Raw genomic sequence first — 21818 nt, 5'->3', positions numbered from 1 at the left:
GGTAATCTATAATTTTAATGTCATGTCAATTCAACTCTCAAATCTATTCCTTTTGAGTCTTGACAAAAAATTTTAAACTTGTCTGGGAGACTAAACTTTTAAGGATAGGCAAGAACATTTCTAAGAAGTAGATTAAAGTCTGGGATGGGGGGTGGGGGTAGGGATTGCCCTACCAGCTATAAAAATATATTATAAAGTTAAGGTAATCAAAGTGGTATTGTTCTGGGATATGAATAAACAGACACAGGAGTGGGACAGAATGAAAAGTCCAGAACTAGACACACAGACCTAAATATCCATGTGTATGTGTACACACACAGGACAATGCTGGGAGAGCAGATATCAGCTGTTTTCTGACCACTTAGCATATATTTTCTGCCTTCCCCTCCCCTCGACCCTTCCTCATAGCACCTAACTTTGTTTTGGGGAATTACCACTTGAATCTCATTGGAGTCAGTCTGAGGGAAGAGGTAAGCAGATTTTTGTCTTGTCCTGGCCAATCAAATGCTCCCTCTCTTGGCTCTGACTCTAGAGCGAATGGACAGAGATTAAGAACCACTGGAACTGTTCACTCCTGCAGAACTATAACCTGGTGAGTTCAGAGTTCCCACGGCAGCCCCTGACTCTTGGTCAGGCTTCTGCAGCCACAGAAGCTTCCTCAGAACCAGCCAGTTTCTAAGCCTAATCTCTAGCCTCCTTGGTTATTCCATAGGTCCTACCATCCTTCCAATAAATGGCTTTGGCTTTGCCAGTTTTTGTAGTTTGCCACCAAAGGAATCTTAATGATTAGGTGGCATTTCAAATCATCAGGAAAATACTAGGTTACTCAGAAAATAGTTTTAGGAATGCTAGGTACCCATTTTTTGGGGAAAAGTTAAATTCATTAAATCCCAGAATATTAAAGAGTTAACTATAAAAAAAAATAAAAGCACATAATAACCAAAGGAAATTATTGGAGTAATGTGATCTCAGGAAGGAGAAGTTCTTTTTATTGGTTCCAAGGTAAGAACACAAAGGAAAACACTCGTAGATTTGAATACACAAAAATTAAAAACATTTCTATGTCAAAAAATAAAATTAAAAGGCAAACAACAAGGGACAGCCCAGTGGCATAGTGGATAATTTTGTGCGCTCTGCTTCAGCAGCCCAGGGTTCACAGGTTCAGATCCTGGGCGCGGACCTAGAACCACTCATCAAGCCACACTGTGGCGGTGCCCCACATAAAAGAGAGGAAGATGTTAGCTCAGTGACAATCTTCCTCAAGCAAAAAGAGGAGGATTGGCAACAGACGTTAGCTCAGGGCCAATCTTCCTTACACACACACACACACACACACAAAAAAGCAAATAACAATCCAAGAAATATATTTGACCAATATAAGCTGCAGGACTCAAAACCATAATATATAAAAAGCTCTTACAAGTCAATTAGATAAATAGTTAAGTCTAAAAATAGGTAAAGGCTCCAGTCAATTCACAGAAGAAGAAATATAAATATGTGTGTATATATACATATATATACACACAGACATATACACAACACACATATATAAATTATATATATGTACATGCACATATACATGTACAAACATGTATATGTAATTATAATATATATTATTTATATAATTGCATATATAAAGAGCTCCTACAAGTCAAAAAGATACATAGTTTAATCTAAAAATAGCTAAAGGTCACAGTCAACTCACAGAAGACAAAATATAAATAGTGCATATGCATAAAACTGCATATATATGTATAAGTGCATATATATATATAAACTTACCTACATGCAATTATAAACGAATAAAAAGTTCAGTATTACTAATATGCAAAGAAATTAAAATTAAAACAATATAAGATGTCATTTTATACCTTTCAAATTAGCATGAGTTAATGAAAGTAAAAATTTGCAGTGCTGGCAAGGGTGTAGGAAGAGCATTCTCATACACTGGGTATTATAAATTGGTAAACTTTTCTAGAAGGCAGTATGTCAATATGTATCAATGCTTTAAAGATATGGATTCATTTTGATCAAGCAAGTTCACTTTTATGAGCTATAAAAAGACTTTGTATAAGGATGATGGCAACCTTCACAAGTGCAAAAAGTAGAGATTTGGTTAAAAATAAATAATGTTATATTCCTATATACAGGGCAGCCACAACAAAGTTATAGAAAAAAAATTTTAAATCTGAAATAATGTTCACGATCAATAAAAAACCAAGTCACAAAGCAGCATGAAGAGTATAGCACACTTAAATATATATTAAATATATATACACACATACGCTCACACATGTGTATACCCATACACACACATATGTATACATACACACATATTATGCACAGAAAAGACTGGAGGGACATGATAAACTGGCTGGTAAGATTATGAGTGTGTTTTGTTTTTTGAATTTTCCATGGTAAATGTATAATTTTTATAACAGGAAAGGAGTATACTTTTTATGTGTTTTATACATTTTATCTCATTTAATAACTTATGAAAAGCTCAGGGCAGGTAATATCTACCCTTAACAGGAAAGACAAATAATGCTGAGACAGGGAAGACTTGTCCTAAGTCATACAACTAGTAGGTTATGAAGCCATGACTTTGATTCTGATTTGCTGACCCCAAATCCACTTCTCTCTCTACTATACACACGGCACCTCAACAAGCGAGCACACTGGTCTCACTCTGAAATTACCAGGCGTGTATGAGCCAGGGCAGAGATGCTTAGGATCAAGTTCCAAAGTCAGATAAATATTGATGATTCCATGGGACCATCTAACCAAGATTTATGTGAAAGTGTACATGGGTCGATGATGTTCTTTTAATTTATTTAGGGGGGCATTAAAGCCGGTAAGGAAGAGAGGAAACCAAATCTACCTTTCCTATCCTTTCATCCAGCATGTTACAGAGGGAAACAGGGTCTGAGATTAAGACCTGGAGGGGTCATCCTTTCAAGACTGGCACTAAGCAAGGGCTTTTTTGTGATCTGGACCTCCAGACTGTCACTTCTCATCACCCCAGTCACTCTGTCTCCCACACATAGGACCTCACATTGGAAAATAGAGGTCAGAGAAAAAATGGCTAATCCCTTGTAGGTTTGCCAGATTTTACCATATTCATAGCACCTCATATTTAGGAATAAAGAGGCTGACCAAGTTATAAACACAAGTTGTCAAGTCACCCTTTCTAATGGAGATGGGGCTTCAGCTGTGTCAGTTCTCAGTAGTCATGGGAAATACTGCACCATACTGAGGATAATCTGTGTACATCATATTGGGATGAAATCTGATCAATGTGGTCCAGTCCATACAGAACAGAAAATACCAAGATTAAGCTCTCACAGTTAGTTTTTGGAACTTAGTAGGTGATTCTGCATTGAAACTGCCAACTCAAACTAGTCCAGCTGGCCTTGGTAAATAAGGACTGGAGGGAGCACCAGGTTTCCCAACAGCTGTCTCCTTGAACCCAACTATCATGGCTATGAGAAACGTAGGCATTGTCCTGCTACAGAAAAGCTTCAGGTAATTCAGCATAGCCCCTGATCACTCAGAAATGACAGCCACAGGCCAAGCAAGTGCACAGGCAACTATGGAGGAGCATGGCTCTAAAGGGTAGTCCTGTGTGGTCTTCAAGATAAAGAAACAAATGTCAATGCCTCACATCCAGCAGTCATGGTCATATCAGGAGTCAAACTGTACCCGTACTGAATGCGACCAGACACACCTCGATTTTTGCCCCAGCCAGAATCATGGATTACCACAGCAGGAGCTAAATTCTGATTCGGAATGATGGTTCTATCCAACAAATCATTTATTGATCCCCCACAATGTACACAGCACAATTTTCCTAGATCTAAAAGATAATCCTCTCTTTTAATTGAAAAATGAGAACTAAATTGTTTCAATGCACTCATTATCAAGCTTATATGTATCTCGGCACTTAAAATCTACTTAGAAAATTGATTTTTAAAAATTCAGTGGAGAGAAAAATCAATGCAACAAATGCTAAAATATAATCATTACTAAAGACATTTATTCTAAAACAGCACTACAACGTGATCCTTAGAAATATACTATTAGTAACTGACTTATGAGGAGAACAAGTTTTGATTTGGGAGAATTTTTAGAAATGAATCAACTTAAATTCCTTAAATAACTATATAACATCAGAATAAATCCAAGGATATAATAAAATTATTTTATTAATTACTTTCATGCAAAGTCAAAGCCTATGACCTTTATCAAAAGGTTTGCATTTCATTACTCACCAACTGACAGCCTTCTAGAGAGCTGACTAGCTGAGCATTCTGACAGGAGAGAATTGAACCAGCCAAATTCAGCATCACACACACCGCAGAGAGCAGCATGAAAAAGGTTATCTGGAAACAAACCAAACCAAAATTGATTATTCACTTGGAAAGCCTTGATGGAAAAATGATTTGGCTTTAAAAAAGCTTTCAGTTGATCAAATAATTACATGAACAACATTTATATGTTTTAACGGGAAGTATTATTTCTCAAAATTTCAAATTCGTATTAGCTTAAATCAAATAGAAAAGGTAAAATCTCTGAAAAGCCATAGCCAATGACCATGATTTTATTTGAAATATATTGCAAAATATTTTAGAAGCTAAATTTCAAAATACTACACCTTATATAGTCACAAAATGGTTTTATATAGTTTCAAAAATAATAATTTATAAAGTATTAAGGAAAATCAAGTGAAAGAATTTTATTAGAAGGCCTTAAAGTTTATTTATTTTAAATTTTTTATGGAAAATTTCATATTTACATAAAACCAGAGAAAACAGTATAATGCAGCCCCACATTCCCATTACCCAGCCTCAAAAATTAATCAGTTCACAGTCAGTTCTGTTTCATTTACCCTTCTCTCCTCCAGATTATTTTTGCAGCAAATATCAGACATCATATGGTTTCATCCTTAAAAATTTCAGCGTGTACTTCTAAAATAATAAGACTGTTTTCAAAAACAGAACCAAAATACTGCCATCTCCTCTATAATAATTAATAATTCACTACTATCACATATTCAGAGGTCACGTTTGCTTGTCTCAAGGTTTTCATGCTCTGTTTGAATCAGGTTACGCAGGATACAAAGGAGGTCCATAGAGTGCAGCTGGTTGTTCTGAATCTTGGATATTTTTTAATTTACGGGCTTTCCCCTCCCTTGTTTGCTTTTCTTCCTTGAAATCTGGTGAAGAAACCAGTTCATTTGTCCTATAGCGTTTCCTACAGCCTAAACTTTGCTGATTGACTCCTCCAATCATTTAATGGTTCTTCATCCTCTGTATTTCGTGTAATTTGGTAGTTAAATCCAGAGGTTTGGTCAAATTCAAACTAATAGAAGGCAAATAATGTCTCTTTTTCAGTGATGTTACCAGCCACGTTTGATGATTGCTTGGACCCGTTAATTTATCAGGGTTTCCAAAATAGTGCTAGTCTAACTCCATCATTTCTTCTTTTTTCATCCCACTTGTTACTGATACATAGAAGGATGCTCTCCCTCATCAACTGTTTGGTTACCCTATGGTACAGTTCATATAGGAAAAGCAGGATATATGTCAGATTCTTTCTTTTAATCTTTCAGATTTCAAAATGATTAGTTGATATGGTGCTAGATTTACAAAATAAACTCAGGCCTATATGGTTAGTTAATACTCCTGCTGCACCTATGTAAACAATCAGGGTAAATCCAATGAAACAAAACTTTCCTGTGATCAAGAATAATCACTAAGATTAATATGATCAAGATGGGGGAGACTGTCATGAAAACTTGTTAAAGACTTTGAAATAGGCAAAAAAAAAAAATTACTGAATGTCCTGTCTAGTGCACCCTTCTGAGTTATTTGAGCCTTTCATTGTCTTTTAAGCTATTCTACAACTCTAAGTGGTGGAAGATTCATAGTAATGCAAATAATTTTTGACAACAGAAATATAAGTGAATTTTGCCTAGTAGAATGCAATGATTATCATCCCATGGATACTGACCACTTTTACAACTATTTGCAAATTTATTTCAGCATTCCTGACTGCCTGTGTGTGCACATTGTTTGAATTCTCCTTTGAACTGATTCTAATATCATATTGGTTCCTTCATTAAATAACGAGTTAAATATAATCTGTGACACATGTTTATTTAAAAAAATATTATTTGGGTCCCTAGCATCCACCAAAGGTAAATAATGAGGTATTGTTTGTTTAGGGGGTGTGTGTTTGCGTGTTTGAAACATTATGAATCACAAACTTAAAAACATTTGATACGTTTCAGTCACTGAAGTCACTAGCCAGAGAGAGTCTATTCAGTTGACACAGCTCTAGTAGACTTGGACAGCTTTCCTGCTTTCTGGTATGACAAACTATTCCAGGATCATCTTATATATTTCCTGCCCCAGACCTGTAATCAGCCATTTCTCCAGTAAGCCCAAGCTCCTTTCAGTGAGAATGGTATGTATGTATGTATTTATTTCGAAAAAGATTTGACATACAACATTGTGTAAGTTTAAGGTGTACAACATGCTGATTTGATAAATTTGTATATTGCAATATGATTGCCATTGTAGCATTAGCTAACATCTCTATCGCATCACATAATTATTTCTTTTTTGTGATGGGAATAGTTAAGATCTATAATCACTATACTGTGTATTACATCTCCAGGACTTATTTATCTACTAGTTCCAAGTTTGTACCCTTAAACAACATCTCTCCTATTCCCCCAGCCCCTGGTCACCACCATTCCACTCTGTTTTTACAAGTTTGGCATTTTTAGATTCCATGTATAAGTGATATCATACTGTGTTTATCTTTCTGTGACTTATTCACTCAGCATACTGTTTTCAAGATTTATCCATGTTGTAGTACGTGTCAGAACTTCCTTCCACTTAAGGCTGAATAATATTCCTTTCTATGTATACATCATTTTTTTCATCCGTTCATACATCAATGGACAATTGGGTTGCTTCCACGTTTTGGCTATTGTGAATAATGTTGCTATCAACATGGGTATACAAATATCTGTTTGAGTCACTACAGTCAATTCTTTTGGGTATACACCCAGAAGTGGAATTGCTGGATCATATGGTAATTCCATGTTTAATTTTTCAAGGAAACACCATACTATTTTCCAGAGTGGCTGCACCACTTTACATTCCAATGCATGATGCACAGGATTCCAATTTCTCCACATCCTCATCGACACTTCTTATTTTCTGTTTTTGTGATAACAGCCATCCTAATAGGTGCAAAATGGCATCTCATTGTGGTTTTGGTTTGCATTTTCCTAATGATTAGTGATAATGAGCTTTTTTTATGTGCTTATTGGCCATTTGTATTATCTTCTTTGGAGAAATGTCTATTCAGGTCTTTTGCCCACTTTTGGGTTGTTTTGTTTTGTTGTCATAGAGTTGTAGGAATTCTTTATATATTCTGAATATTAACCCTATATATTCTAGATAATAATCCTTTATCAGATAAATGATTTGCAAATATTTTCTCCCATTTTGTGGGTTACCTTTTTACTCTGTTGATTGTGTCCTTTGATGCACAAAAGTTTTTAATTAGGATGAGATCCAATTTATCTGTTTTTTCTTTTGTTACTTGTGCTTTCCATATCATATCCAAGAAATTATTGTCAAATCTAATGTCATGAAGATTTTCCCCTACATTTTCTTCCAGGAGGTTTACAGTTTTAGTGCTTACATTTAGGTTTTTGATCTATTTTGAGTTAATTTTTCTATAAGGTGTAAGATAAGGGTGCAATTTTATTCTTTTGCATGATATCCAGTTTTCCCAACACCATTTGTTGAAAAAACTGTCTTTTTGCCATTGAATGGTCTTGGCACCTTTGTTGAAAATCATTTGACCATATATGTGATGGTTTAGTTCTTGGCTCTCTAGTCTATTGGTCTGTATGTCCATCTTTATGCTAGTACCACACTATTTTACAGATTGCCATTACTGTGTAGTAAGTTTTGAAATCAGGACGTACGAGTCCTCCAACTTCCTTATTTTTTGAGGATATTTTGGCTAACGGGGTCCCTTAAAATTTCATATGAATATTAGCATGGGTTTTTCTATTTCTTCAAAAAAAACATCGTTGGGATTTTGATAGGGATTGCATTGAATCTGCACATCACTTTGGTAGTATTGACATCTTAACAATATTAAGTTTTCCAATCCATGAACATGGGATGTCTTTCCATTTATTTATGTCTTCTTTAATTTCTTTCAGCAATATTTTATCATTTTCAGTGTACCAATCTTTCATCTCCTTGGTTAAGGTATTTATTTTTATGTTGTTATAAATGGAGTTGTTTTCTTAACTTCCTTTTCAGATTGTTCGTTATTAGTGTATAGAAATGCAACTGATTTTTGCATGCTTATTTTGTATTCTGCAACTTTGCTAAATTTGTTTATTAATTCTAACAGTCTCGTCATGGAATCTTTAGACATCTGCACATAAGATCATGTCATCCATAATGGAGATCATTCTCCTTTCTTCTTCCTTTCCAATTTGGATGCTTTTTATTTCATTTTCTTGCCTAATTTCTCTGGCTAGAATTTCCAGTACTATGTTCAATAGCAGTAGTAAATGTGGGCATTCCTGTCTTGTTACTGATCTTACAGGGAAAGCTTTCAGTCTTTCACCACTGAGTGTGATCTTAGCTGTGGGTTTTTCATATATGGCCTTGTTACATTGAGGTTTTCTTCTATTCCTAGTTTGTTGAGTATTTTTATCATGAAAGGGTGCTGAATGTTTTTAAATGCTTTTTTTGCATCAACTAAGATGATTCTTTATTTTCTTCATTCTGTTAATATGGCATTTTACATTGATTTTCATATGTTGAATTATCCTAGCATTTCAGGAATAAATACTAGTTGGTCACGGTGACAAAATATTTTAAACTTTCTTTTTTTACATAAACAAAGTCATGACATTTGTTTTAAAACTATATACCTTGACTTCATTCTGGGGTTCTGCCTTTTCCAGTACCCTATAGGTAGTGGCTCACAAAAGGTGGGGACCTAATGGTTATTTTAAGGCTCAAATAGTCACAGATTTTGCAAGTGCAGGCCAAGGTTTCTCTGACAGGTCAAATCTTTAAAAACAATTTGATTCCATTTGGTGCCATGTGCCAACAGCCACACCTATACTTCTTTTCCAGCCATACATCTTAGATTTCTATATATATTTATTCCTTCATGTTCCTCTCTATCTTTCTCTCTCTACGTGACTGTGTACCTTTGGTTTATCATGCTTGCAGTAGACAGGCCACACTTATTTTTTTTCATTTTTTAACTCTTTCCATTTTTAATCGTGCACATAATGCTTGTTTGTTTTCTGGGGGTGAGGGTTAATTTATTTCTTTTTATTCAGTTGATATTGGCTTATAACATTGTGTAATTTCAGGTGTACATTATTATATTTCAGTTTCTCTATAGACTGCATCACGTTCAGCACCAATAGGCTAGTTTTTACCCATCACCATACATATATGCCCCTTTATCCCTTTTGCCCTCCCTCCATCCCCTTCTCCTCTAGTAAGCACTAATCTATTCTCCTCATCTATGTGTTTATCTTCCACAAATGAGTGAAATCATATGGTATTTGTCTTTCTCCGTCTGACTTATTTCGCTTAGCATAATGCCCTCAAGGTCCATCCATGTTGTCACAAATGGCACGATTTTGACAATCTTGAGAAAAAAGAACAAAGTTGGAGGTATCACGCTCCCTGAATTCAAATGATAAAACTATAGTAATCAAAACAGCATTGTGGGGCAGGCCTGGTGGTGCAGCGGTTAAGTTCACATGTTCCACTTCAGTGGCCCAGGGTTCACTGGTTTGGATCCCGGGTGCAGACATGACACCACTTGGCAAGCCATGCTGTGGCAGGCATCCCAGATATAAAGTAGAGGAAGATGGGCACAGATGTTAGCTCAGGGCCAGTCTTCCTCAGCAAAAGAGAAGGAGTGGCAGCAATTAGCTCAGGGCTAATCTTCCTCAAAGAACAAACAAGCAAACAAATGAACAAACAAACCAGCATTGTACTGGCAGAAAAACAGACACACAGAACCTATGAATTATTATAAGTGTTTCAAGGCCTATCAAAATTAGATCTTTAATCTGAATAGATCAATCACAAGTAAAGAGGTTAGAATAGTAATCAAAAACCTCCCAAAAAGTAAAAGTCTAGGACCAGATGGCTTCTCTCGAGAATTCTACCAAACATGCAAAGAAGATTTAACACCTATCCTTCTCAAACTGTTCCAAAAAATTGAAGAAGATGGAACACTTCCTAACACATTCTAGAAAGTCAGCATCACCCTGATCCCAAAGCCAGACAAGGACACATAAAGAAGGAAAATTACAGGCCAACATCACTGATGAACATAGATGCAAAAATCCTCAATAAAATATTGGCAAACTGAATACAGAAATAAATTAAAAGGATGATACACCATGATCAAGTGGGATTTATACCAGGGACACAGGGATGGTTCAACATCCACAAATCAATCAATGTGATACACCATATTAACAAAATGAGGAATAAAAATCACATGATCATCTCCATAGATGCAGAGAAAGCATCTGACAAGATCCAACATCCATTTATGATAAAATCTCTCAATAAAATGGGTAGAGAAAGAAAGTACCTCAACATAACAAAGGTCATATATGACAAACCCACAGCCAACATCATACTCAATGGGGAAAAACTGAAAGCCATCCCTCTGAGAACAGGAACAAGACAAGGGTGCCCACTCTCGTCACTCTTATTCAACAGAGTCCTGGAGGTTTTGGACAGAGCAATGAAAAAGAAAAAAAAAAGGTATTCAAATTGGCAAGGAAGAATTGAAACTCTCACTCTTTGCAGACAACATGATTTTATATATAGACAACCCTAAAGAATCCATTGGAAAACTATTAGAAATAATCAACAACTACAGCAAAGTTGCAGGGTACAAAATCAACTTACAAAAATCAGTTGTGTTTCTATACTCTAATAATGAATTAACAGAAAGAGAACTCAAGAATACAATCCCTTTTACAATCACAACAAAAAGAATAAAATATCTAGGAATAAATTTAACCAAGGAGGTGAAAGACCTATACAATGAAAATTGTAAGACACTACTGAAAGAAATCGATGATGACATAAAGACATGGGAAGAAACTCTATGCACATGGATTGGAAGAATAAACATAGTTAAAATGTCCATACTACCTAAAGCAATCTACAGATTCAATGCGATCCCAATCAGAATCCCAATGACATTCTTCATGGAAGTACAACAAAAAATCCTAAAATTCATATGGGGCAAAAAAAGACCCTGAACAGCTAAAGCAATCCTGAGAAAAAAGAAAGGTGGAGGCATCACAATCCCTAACTTCAAAATACAGTACAGGTCTGTAGTAATCAAAACAGCATGGTACTGGTACAAAAACAGGCACACATATCAATGGAACAGAATTGAGATTCCAGAAAGAAATCCACACATCTATGGACAGCTGATCTTTGACAAAGGAACCAGGAACATAACAATGGAGAAAGAAAAGTCTCTTTAATAAACTGTGTTGGGAAAACTGGACAGCCACGTACAAAAGAATGAAAGTACACCATTATCTTACACCATATGCAAAAATTAACTCAAAATGGGTTAAAGAGTTGAAGTAAGACCTGAAACCATAAAACTCCTTGAAGAAAATACAGGCAGTACACTCTTTAACATCAGTCTTAGCAGTATCTTTTCGAATACCATGTCTACTCAGGCAAGGGAAACAAAAGAAAATATAAACAAATGGGACTACATCAGGCCACATTTTAACTCTTTTTCTCCAAGCCATCTTGTCCTTTTAAAAATATTTATTGGGTGTCCAACTCCTAACTAAAACTTTATCTTAAGCCACTTTAATCCATTCTGATGTTTTGAGAATGGGAGTAACAACTATACCACAGATTTGATTTTTGCCCCAAGAATGTGGTTTAATTTGCCTTTGTCTCTCAGTTTTATTTTTCACCGGTTAGGGGTTCAGAGGCAGTTAAATATCAATACATTTCCAGGTTCTATCTATCCTATTCTTTCCTGAATACAAACCTGCCAAATGTTTTCTGAGTTCATCTCTTTCCCGTAAATTTTGCTAAATGGAGCCACAGCCACCAACACTCTTCCTTCAATGTTCTGTTTTCTAACTTTAGAGTTACAGGTTCATTAGGGCTAGGATCTGTTTCCTCAATTTCACCACAGAAGGCACTTTTACCAAATGATTTTCCATTACATAACATTTATGATCCTCTTTCCAACTTCCAGTATTGTTTTCCTCACGGCCCACCAACGGACCATGAAGCCAATGCCACACCTTTTATGCTTTTGTTATGGCAGCACCCTACCTTTAGTGATAAGAATTTCTGGATCATTCAGGACAGGATAGGCTACAAATAGCTCCAAAGCCTCCTTGGCTTAACACAACAGAGTGCACTTTTTGTTCCTGTTATATGATCAGAGCAGGTCAAATGGGTTTTACCCCTGTGTTCAGTCAAGCAGCCAGGCTGATGAAGGCTCCATCTCAGTGATGCTCCTCTAATCAATCATCTCAGCCATGGAACTTAAAAACTCCTCTGCTTAAAACCCTTCAGTGGCTTCCTTAGTAAAACTCCTTGACATGGATTTCCATGGCCTAAGGAATCTTTCAAATTGCTGACCTACCCTTTGTCTATTTCCTCAGCCTGTCTCCAGCTATTCCTGCCACATTCTCTACCATCTAGCCATAGTGAACATCTTTTAATTCCTGGAAGCCTTCAAGTTTCTGTTCACGTTATTTTCTTTCCCCAAAACATGCTGCTTTACACTCTTGGTGCCTTCACTTGATTCTTACTCATCCTAAGCCATCAGCTGATATGGACCTCTTCTGAGAAGCCTTCATTGAGCCTGTAGATAAGGCTGGCCTCTGTTACAGAAAGAGAAACCATGTGTATCTTGCCCACAAGTTCATTCTAGTGACTGGTACATAGGAGGTGCTATTATTCATTTATTGAATGAATAATAGGAAGGTTGTGGTGAGGAAAAACATAAGCAGCAGCCGTACAAGGATCAAAAGGGAAACGAATATGTGCAAGAAGGCAAGGAGGAGAAAATAACATCACTGAAGATCAGCTTGATAGGTCATCAAACACTTATTGCATATATGCCAAGCACAGAAGAGGATTACTAAATGTCAGCTGTTATTAATGTGACTAAGCAAGTAGGGACAAATGGATCATTCATTCCTTCATTCACTCCTTCAGCATAATTTGAGCACCTGCCAGGAACCAGACACTGAGAAAAGTGGTGTGAATGCCAAAATGGATACATGTAAACCTTCCCCTCGGGTCAAGGTCCAGTAAAGTTACCCAGACTCTACTTCTCAGACTGACCACGAGCTGGTGTATTTTAGGGGTGATTTTGACCTAGGAAAGCTCTCAGGGCAAATGAATCCTTTGTCTCTACTTTTACATCTTCAGAGATCAATACTGCTGCAGTGCCTCCCCAGACCCAACACTAAGTGTTAAGGCACAACCAAATTAGTTTTTAGACACCAATACCAACATGCAATTCCAATCCATGTAAAACTGTTATACTTAGATTTTCAAGACTTTTCCAATCTCAAGCAAGTAATGAACACACATTCTTAGCGACTACAGAGCTATTGATACTTTGTGGCAGAATAATTTTAATTCCACTTTGATCCCATGAACTTTGGCCCTAGAATAGGAAAAATTATTTTGAACATTTGAGATGAAGATAGAAAAATTAAGTTCTTAACCATGGATTTGAGTATTTAGGCAGATTATTTGTCTAACAGTGAAATTGTTTGGAAACCATAAAAGGTAATTAGTCCTTTAAAATATATCTTATGAAACAAAATACATCAAATGCTAGTAAATGAGATAGGTAAATGGGTCTGAGTATGTAATGAGCTAAATGCAAATGCAGGGCAACACGGGAAAAATTCCCAACAAATGATGGCCGGAGTTGTCATAACTCAGTAATTCCTTATAGGAATTAGAGGCTAGCAATTAGGAATCAGCATTTGTTGCCTCCACAAGCTCCATGGTTGATTACATTTTAACTACCATATCTTCTATTAGAGGATAAGAGGCAATGACAAATTTGTTACTTTAAAAAAAATGCTTAAAATGAGAATCTAAATTGCCAAATAAGCAAAAAACATTTTTAAGTTTTATGAGGTTCTTCTGCAGGCCTGTTATTTCCAGTAGGGCAAAAAGCTCATAAAAGGTACAAAATGAGGTTAACTACCAACAAAGAAATGGTTCACCAATAAACAGAGTCATTCTGTCGTTCTGTTACCATACAAGGTGATCTTTTTCTTTAAGTTTCACCTCAAGTTCATCTTTAGAAAGTAGCTTGTTTGGCAGTCTTAAAGCTGTGCCATTATAGTAATTCTAAAGAGTTTGTATGTTGTTTCCTCACACGGCATAACAGTTAAACCTTCTCAAATCTACTTCTTCCCAGATGTAACAAATAAAACATATGGCAGTGATCTACAAATGTGGATGGAAGCCCAATGTATTTCTCCAGACTACCCTATGGGCTAGAGTACTAGGTAGGATTCTAAGGGCTAGGATTCTGAAATCTAGGAACTCTGGAGTATCCACAGCTGCGTAACAACAGAGCTTCAAAATGCCCTGTTGATTTAATATTTCTTCTGTTAAAGAAATGGAAAGAAAATAATTTAAAATCCTGTTTTTCTCATCATGTACTCATAATAACAGGATCCCGCAACAGTGAAAACTAAAATTCTCTATGTAGTTATAAAATAAATGACAATGTTTAATTTACATGCTAAAAATAAAAAAATATAATGTTCCACTATAAATCAAGAACTCATATTATATTAAAAACAACAGAACTCATATGAAGTCTCAATGGACCCTAAATAGCCAAAAAATTCTTAAAAAAGAACAAAGTTGGAGGACTCACACTTCCTGATTTCAAAACTTCCTATAAAGCTATGGTAATCAAAACAGTGTGGCACTGGATAAGACAGACATACAGATCAATGGAATAGAATAGAGGGCCAAGAAATAAACCCTTGCATATGTGGTCAAATGATTTTCAACAAGGGCACCAAGAAAATTCACTCAGGAAAAAGACAGTCTTTTGAACAAATAGTGTTGGGAAAATGGGAAATCCACATGCAAAAGAATGAAGTTGGACCCTTACCTCTCACCATATACAAAAATTAACTCAAAATATGTCAAAGGCCTACATGTAAGCAGTAAAATTATAATACTCTTAGAAGAAAACAGGGGAAATGCTTCATGACATTGAAGTTGGCAATGAATTATTACAACAACAGAAGAAAAAACAGATAAATTACACTTCACAAAAACGAAAACTTTTGTGCATCAAAGGATGCTATCAACAAAGTAAAAAGAAAACTGAAAGAGAAAATATTGCCAGGTCACAAACCTTATAAGGGATTAATATTCTGAATATATAAAGAACTCCTACAACTCAACAACAACAAAAAACCCAATTAAAAAATGGGCAAAGAACCTGTTAGACATTTCTCCAAACAAGATATACAAATGGCCAACAGTACACCAAAAGATGTTCAACAGCACTAATCACTAGGAAAATGCAAACCAAATCACAAGGTGATACCTCTTTACATAGAGAGCCCAGAAATAGACCCACATAAATAAAGTCAACTGAACTTTGACAAGGGAGCAAAGGCAACACAGTGGAGTAAGGATATTCTTTTTAACAAAGGGTGCTGGAACAACTGGACATCCACATGCAGAAAAAAAAAAAAGAATCTATATACAGACCTTATATCCTTCACAAAATTTAACTCAAAATGGATCATAGATCCAAATGTAAAATGCAAAACTATAAAACTCCTAAAAGATAACATGGGAGAAAACCTAAATAACTTTGAGTATGACAAAGACTTTCTAGATACACCACCAAAGGCAGGATCCATGAAGGAATGAATTGATAAGCTGGACTTCATTAAAATTAAAAACTTCTGTTCTGTGAAAGACATGTCAAGGGAATTAGAAGATAAGCCACAGTCTGGAAGGCAATACGTGCTAAACACACATTTCATAAAGGACTGTTATCCAAAATATACAAAGAATTCTTAGAACAATAAAAAAAAAATCTCATTAAAACAACCGTTAACAGAACCATGACCAAGGAAGATATACAGATGGCTAATAAGCATATGAAAAGATACTCCAAATCATATGTCATTAGGGAGATGAAAATCAAAGGAACAATGAGATACCATACACACCTATCAAAATGGCAAAATCAAAAACCCTGACACCACCAAATGCTGGTACGGATGTGGAGCAACAGGAACTCTCATAGATTATTGGTGAGAGTGCAAAATGGTACAGCCACTTTGGAAGACAGTTTGGCAGTTTCTTACAAAACTAAAATATTCTTACCACGTGATCCAGCCATCATGCTGCCTGGTAGTTACTCAAAGGAGTTGAAAACTTATGTCTACACAAAACCCTGCACACGGATGTTTATATCAGCTTTATTCTTAATTGCCAAAACTTGGAAGCAACCAAGATGTGAATGGTGAATGGATAAACTATAGCACATCCAGATGGTGGAATATTATTCAGTACTAAAAAGAAATGAGTTAACAAGCCATGAAAAGACATGGAGGGATCTTAAATGCTTATTACTAAGTGAAAGAAGTCAATCTGAAAAAGCTACATAACATATGATTCCAACTATATGACATTCTGGAAAAGGCAAAACTAAGAAGACAGTAAAAAGATCAGTGGTTGCTAGAGGTTGGTGGATGTGGGGAGGGATGAACAGATGAATCACAGAGGACTTTTAGAGTAGTCAAAATACTCTGTATGATATTATAATAAGGGATATGTGTCATTATTACATTTGTCCAAACCCACAGAATGTATAACACCAAGAGTGAACCCTAACATAAACCATGGACTTTGAGTGACCATGACATGTCAGTGTAGGTTCATCAATTGTAACAAATGCACCACTCTGGTGGGGGATGCTGATAATAGGGGAGGGTTACGTATGGGGGCAAGAGCTATGTGAGAAATCTCTGTACCTTCCTCTCAATTTTGCCATAAACTTAAAATGGCTCTAAAAAAATAAAGTCTTAAAAAAGTCATCTAGGTGGAAATAATCAATAAGGAAATAAGGACACGAACAACTCTAGAAACCAGCTAGACATACATAAAACATTGCAACAACTTCAGCAGAATACACATTGGAACATTTTCCAGGATAGACCATATAAAATAATTCTCAATAAATTTTAAAAGACTAAAATCATACAAAGTACCTTCTCTTATCAAAACGGAATGAAGCCAGAAATCACAACAGAAGGAAAACTGAAAATTGAACAAATAAAAGAAATTTAAAAACACACTCCTAAACAACCAATGGATCAACAAAGAATTCACTTGGGAGATCAGAAAAACTTTGAGGTAAATGAGAACACAAACAAAATGTAACAAAACTTACAGGATGCAGCACAAGTAGTGCTTAGAAGGAAATTTTCAGCTGTAAATACCTGCATTAAAAAAGAAGGAAGATCTGAAATCAACAACCTAACTTCACAATATAAGGAACTAGAAAAACAACAGGAAGTGAAAACTAAACCTAGGAGGGAAATAATAGAGATTAGAGCAGAGATAAATGAAACAGGATAAAAAGCAACAGAGAGAATTAAAGAAACAAAGTTAAATCATTGAAAATACCAATCAAATTGGCAATCCTTTAGGTAGGCTCACTAAGAAAAAAGAAAGAAGATGTAAATAACTAAAATCAGAAATGAAAGTGGGGACATTACGGGGGCCGGCCCCGTGGTGCAGCGCTTAGGTTTGCACTTTCCGCTTCGGCAGCCTGGGGTTTGCCAGTTTGGATCCCAGGTGTGAACCTACACACAGCTTACAAAGCCATGCTGTGGCAGGCATCCCACGTATAAAATATAGGAAGATGGGCACGGATGTTAGCTCAAGGCCAATCTTCCTCAACAAAAAGAGGAGGATTGGTAGCAGATGTTAGCTCAGGGCTAATCTTCCTCAAAAAGATAAAAGTAAAAAAATTGGGGACATTATGACTGACCTTACAGAAATTAAAAGGATTATAAGAGAACATAGTGAACAACTGTACACCAACAAATTAGATAATATAGGTGAAACGGACAAATTCTGAAAAACACAAACTACCAAAACTGACTCAAGATGAAATAGAAAATCTCAGTACATCAAGTAAAGAGATTGAATCAGTAATCAAAAATCTCCCGACAAAGAAAAGTCCAGGACCAAATGGGTTCACTGGTGAATTCTCCCAAACATTTAAAGAAGAATTAACATCAATCCTACTCAAACTCTTTCAAAAAACTGAAGGAGAGAGAACACTTTCTAACTGATCCCATGAGGCCAGCATTACCCTGATACCAAAGCCAGACAAAGACACTACAAGAAAACTATAGACCACTATCACTTATGAAAATAGATGCAAAATCCTCAATACATTTAAAAAGATCAAAACTATACCAAGTACTTTCTCTGGCCAAAATGGAATGGATCTAGAAATCAGTAACAAGAAGGAAAACTGGAAGGAAATTGGATTATATACCATAACCAAGTGGGACCTAACCCAGGAATGCAAGAGTGGTTCAACATAAGAAAGCTAAAATTAATATGCAACATTAATACACTGAGGGGAAAAAAGTACATGATTACCTCAATAAATATAGAAAAATCATGTGATCCAATTTGAGAGTCCCTTTCTTTCAGAAACACCTGTCAAAATATTTACAAATTAAATTATATAATAAATGAGATTTGCTTTAAAATAATCTGGACTAGATGAGGGAGTGGGTGGGGATACAGATGAAACATGCTGTCCTTGTATGGAAATCTGTTACATCATCTTTCTACTTTTATACATGTTTGAAATTTCTAAAATTAAAAATTAAAAAAACAAAGAGATGGAAAGACATATTAGTGGGATACTTTTAAAAAAGGGAAGAAAATTAGAAAAGATATGTCAATATAATACTAAATTGACTTTAAGGCAAAAAGTATTATTAGTGATAAAGAGAGTAACTATATGAAAGAAAGAATTCATCAGGAAAATATGATAATGCTAAATGTTTAGTCTTTACTTATATAGTCTAGAAATATATAAAGCAAAAAATAACAAGAAGAATTTTATAAAGTCATGATGGGGGATTTTTATTATTGTTCAAAAATTGATTTGTTAGGCAGGAAAAATAGTAAGAATATATAATATTTGAACACCACAATTAACAAGCTTTAGGTAATAAACATACTATGAACACATATAGAATTCGCTTATTTTTTAAGGACATTTGAAATATAAAAAATTGACCATTGGGCCACAGAGCACAAGTAAGAAATATTTTAAATTTGATTTTATATGGACCATTTATCTCATCCAAAGCAATTTTTAAAAAGTCAGAGACCAACAAAGAGCACTTAAAAATCCAAATATTTAAAAAAAATTTTAATCACTCATTTGCAATTATAGATAAAAAATAAATCATAGATATTGGAAAATATTTAGAACTGAATATAACAAATATGCTACACATTAGAGCTTCTGAAATGTGAGTAAAGTTGTAAATAGAAAGAAATATATACCTTAAATGAATTAGAATTGAAAATCAATAAACTAGTTTACTCAAGAAATAATAAAAAGAACCACTGAATAAACCCAAAGAAAGTAAAAGAAAATAGAAAGTCATAAGATTATAAAAGGAAACAGTAAAGAAGATCAATAAAATAAATTTTCTTTAAAACACTCAAAGTAAACAAAACTCCTGGCAAAATTGGCTCTAGAAAAAAAAAGAATGAAGGTAAAAATAATACTGAGAGTGCAAAAGTGGATATAACTGAAGATGTAATAGAATTATTTTTAAATCAAAGGAGAATACTAAGAACAGCTTTACGTTAACACATCAGAAAATAGGTGAAAATACTTTCTAGAAAATACAAGTAAAACTAATTTAAAGAGAAAACTCGAACTTACTGTTAATGAAATAAAATTAGTAGTTAAAAATCTACCCACCAAAACCAACAGGCCCAGAGCCTTTCACAAGTAGACATCTCCCAAACCTTCCAAAACACCTAATCCTTACACAGATGGCAAAAGGAAAGCTCTCCAGTTCATTTATGAGACTAATGTTTTCTACTTCCTGAACAATTCAGTGCTAAAGCCCTTAAGTAGAACAGAGCAAGATGGGGGGGGGGGGGGGCAGGGATTGAAAGGCAAAAGCCCCAGAGTGGGGTGTTGGAGCCCAAGAACTGTGAGGAGGATTTATGCCCAGAAGGGCAACTCCTGGGGAGCAAAAGGCATCCCCATGTGGGAGGGTGTGGCAGCCAGGATAGGAGATTGGTTATTTACAGAGGGATGGATCAAATAAATAAATATTATAAGGATAATAGGATCTGAGTTTCTCACTGTTGGGGAAGATAGGTATAAATACAGGGGAGAAAAACTAGAATAAACACTGTGGTGTTAGAATAGAAATGTTATCAATGTAACCTCATGGTTTTCAGTAGAAGATAAGATAGACGGACAGACATTTCCTAACTTTGTCATCTAGAGGTCTACAAGCAATAGTACTTCCAGGAGGCATTAGCAAACCTTGCAACCTTGTTTCTAAATTCCAATCTCCACTGAAAGGAACCAGAGCTCTTTGGAGACGTGACCAATTACAGGTCTGGGGCAGGGAAAGTTCAAGTTAAGGGTAAATGATCTTTCTGTGCCAGATAGTAAGGAAGTGCCCAAAGAATGATGGGGCATGTTGAAGACACAAAAACCAGCTTTAAAATGCTCCCATTGGCCAAATCAGGGACAATTTGAGTCTCAAAATAATGACAGCAAAAGATTATATGCCACGAGTCTACACAGACAAAAATAGGTAAATAAATAAATTGAAAATCTGGTAATACAATATTTAGAAAGTCTCAAAGTATCCCCACATAAGTTACTTGTTTATTACAAAGGGAAAGGGAAAATTTCACAGTGAAGAGGAATGGTAGAAAACTACTTTAACCAAAGTGATCGAAGTTACAAAGTAACATGACAAATTGAAATTTTGTGCCACCGATAGGATTCAAAAAGAAAAAACACTGCATCATTTGTATGATATTTCCACCAAAGATGCATAACTTGAATCTGATCTGAAAGAGCAGACAAACTCCATCTGAAGGATGTTCTACAAAATAACAAGCCTTTATTCCTCAAGTGTCAAGATCAAGAAAGTCAAGGCAGGACTGAGGAACTGTTTGCAGACTGAAGGAGACTACACAAACATAACTAAAGGTACTCAAATAGTTCAAAGAGAAAAAAAATTCCTTGCACTGTGCTTGCAACTTTTCTGTAAGTTTGACATTGTTTCTTAATAAATAAATAAATGACAATATAGGAAAATTACAGACTAATTCCCCTATGACCAAGGATACAAAATATATAAATTTAAAGCAAATAAAAAATGCATCATCAGGGGCCAGCTCCACGGCTGAGCGGTTAAGTCTGCGTGCCCGAGGTTTAAGTCTGCGTGCCCGAGGTTTCGCCGATTCCAATACTGGGTGCAGACCTAGCACCGCTCATCAAGCCAGGCTGAGGCCTCATCCCACATAGCAGAACCAGACGGACCTACAACTGGAATATACAACAATGTACTGGGCGGCCTTTGAGGAGAAGAAGAAAAAAAGATTGGCAACAGATGTTACCTCAGGTGCCAATCT

At 35.6% G+C, this 21818-nt stretch overlaps 1 protein-coding gene across 2 annotated transcripts in view; it reads right to left on the bottom strand.

Annotated features, from left to right (window-relative positions):
* Positions 1-21818, bottom strand: part of ENTREP2 (endosomal transmembrane epsin interactor 2) — a 423055-nt gene that overhangs the window by 112310 nt on the left and 288927 nt on the right. For both annotated transcript variants that reach the window (XM_070571721.1, XM_070571713.1), the window contains exon 3: positions 4272-4382. In XM_070571721.1, coding sequence (XP_070427822.1) covers positions 4272-4382 — 111 coding nt within the window. The remainder of the gene's footprint in view (positions 1-4271; positions 4383-21818) is intronic.

The sequence above is a fragment of the Equus przewalskii genome, chromosome 1, assembly GCF_037783145.1.
Source record: "Equus przewalskii isolate Varuska chromosome 1, EquPr2, whole genome shotgun sequence".
NCBI lineage: Eukaryota > Metazoa > Chordata > Mammalia > Perissodactyla > Equidae > Equus > Equus przewalskii.
Note: the sequence above shows the minus strand (reverse complement) of the source record. Positions and strands in the feature narration are given on the sequence as shown.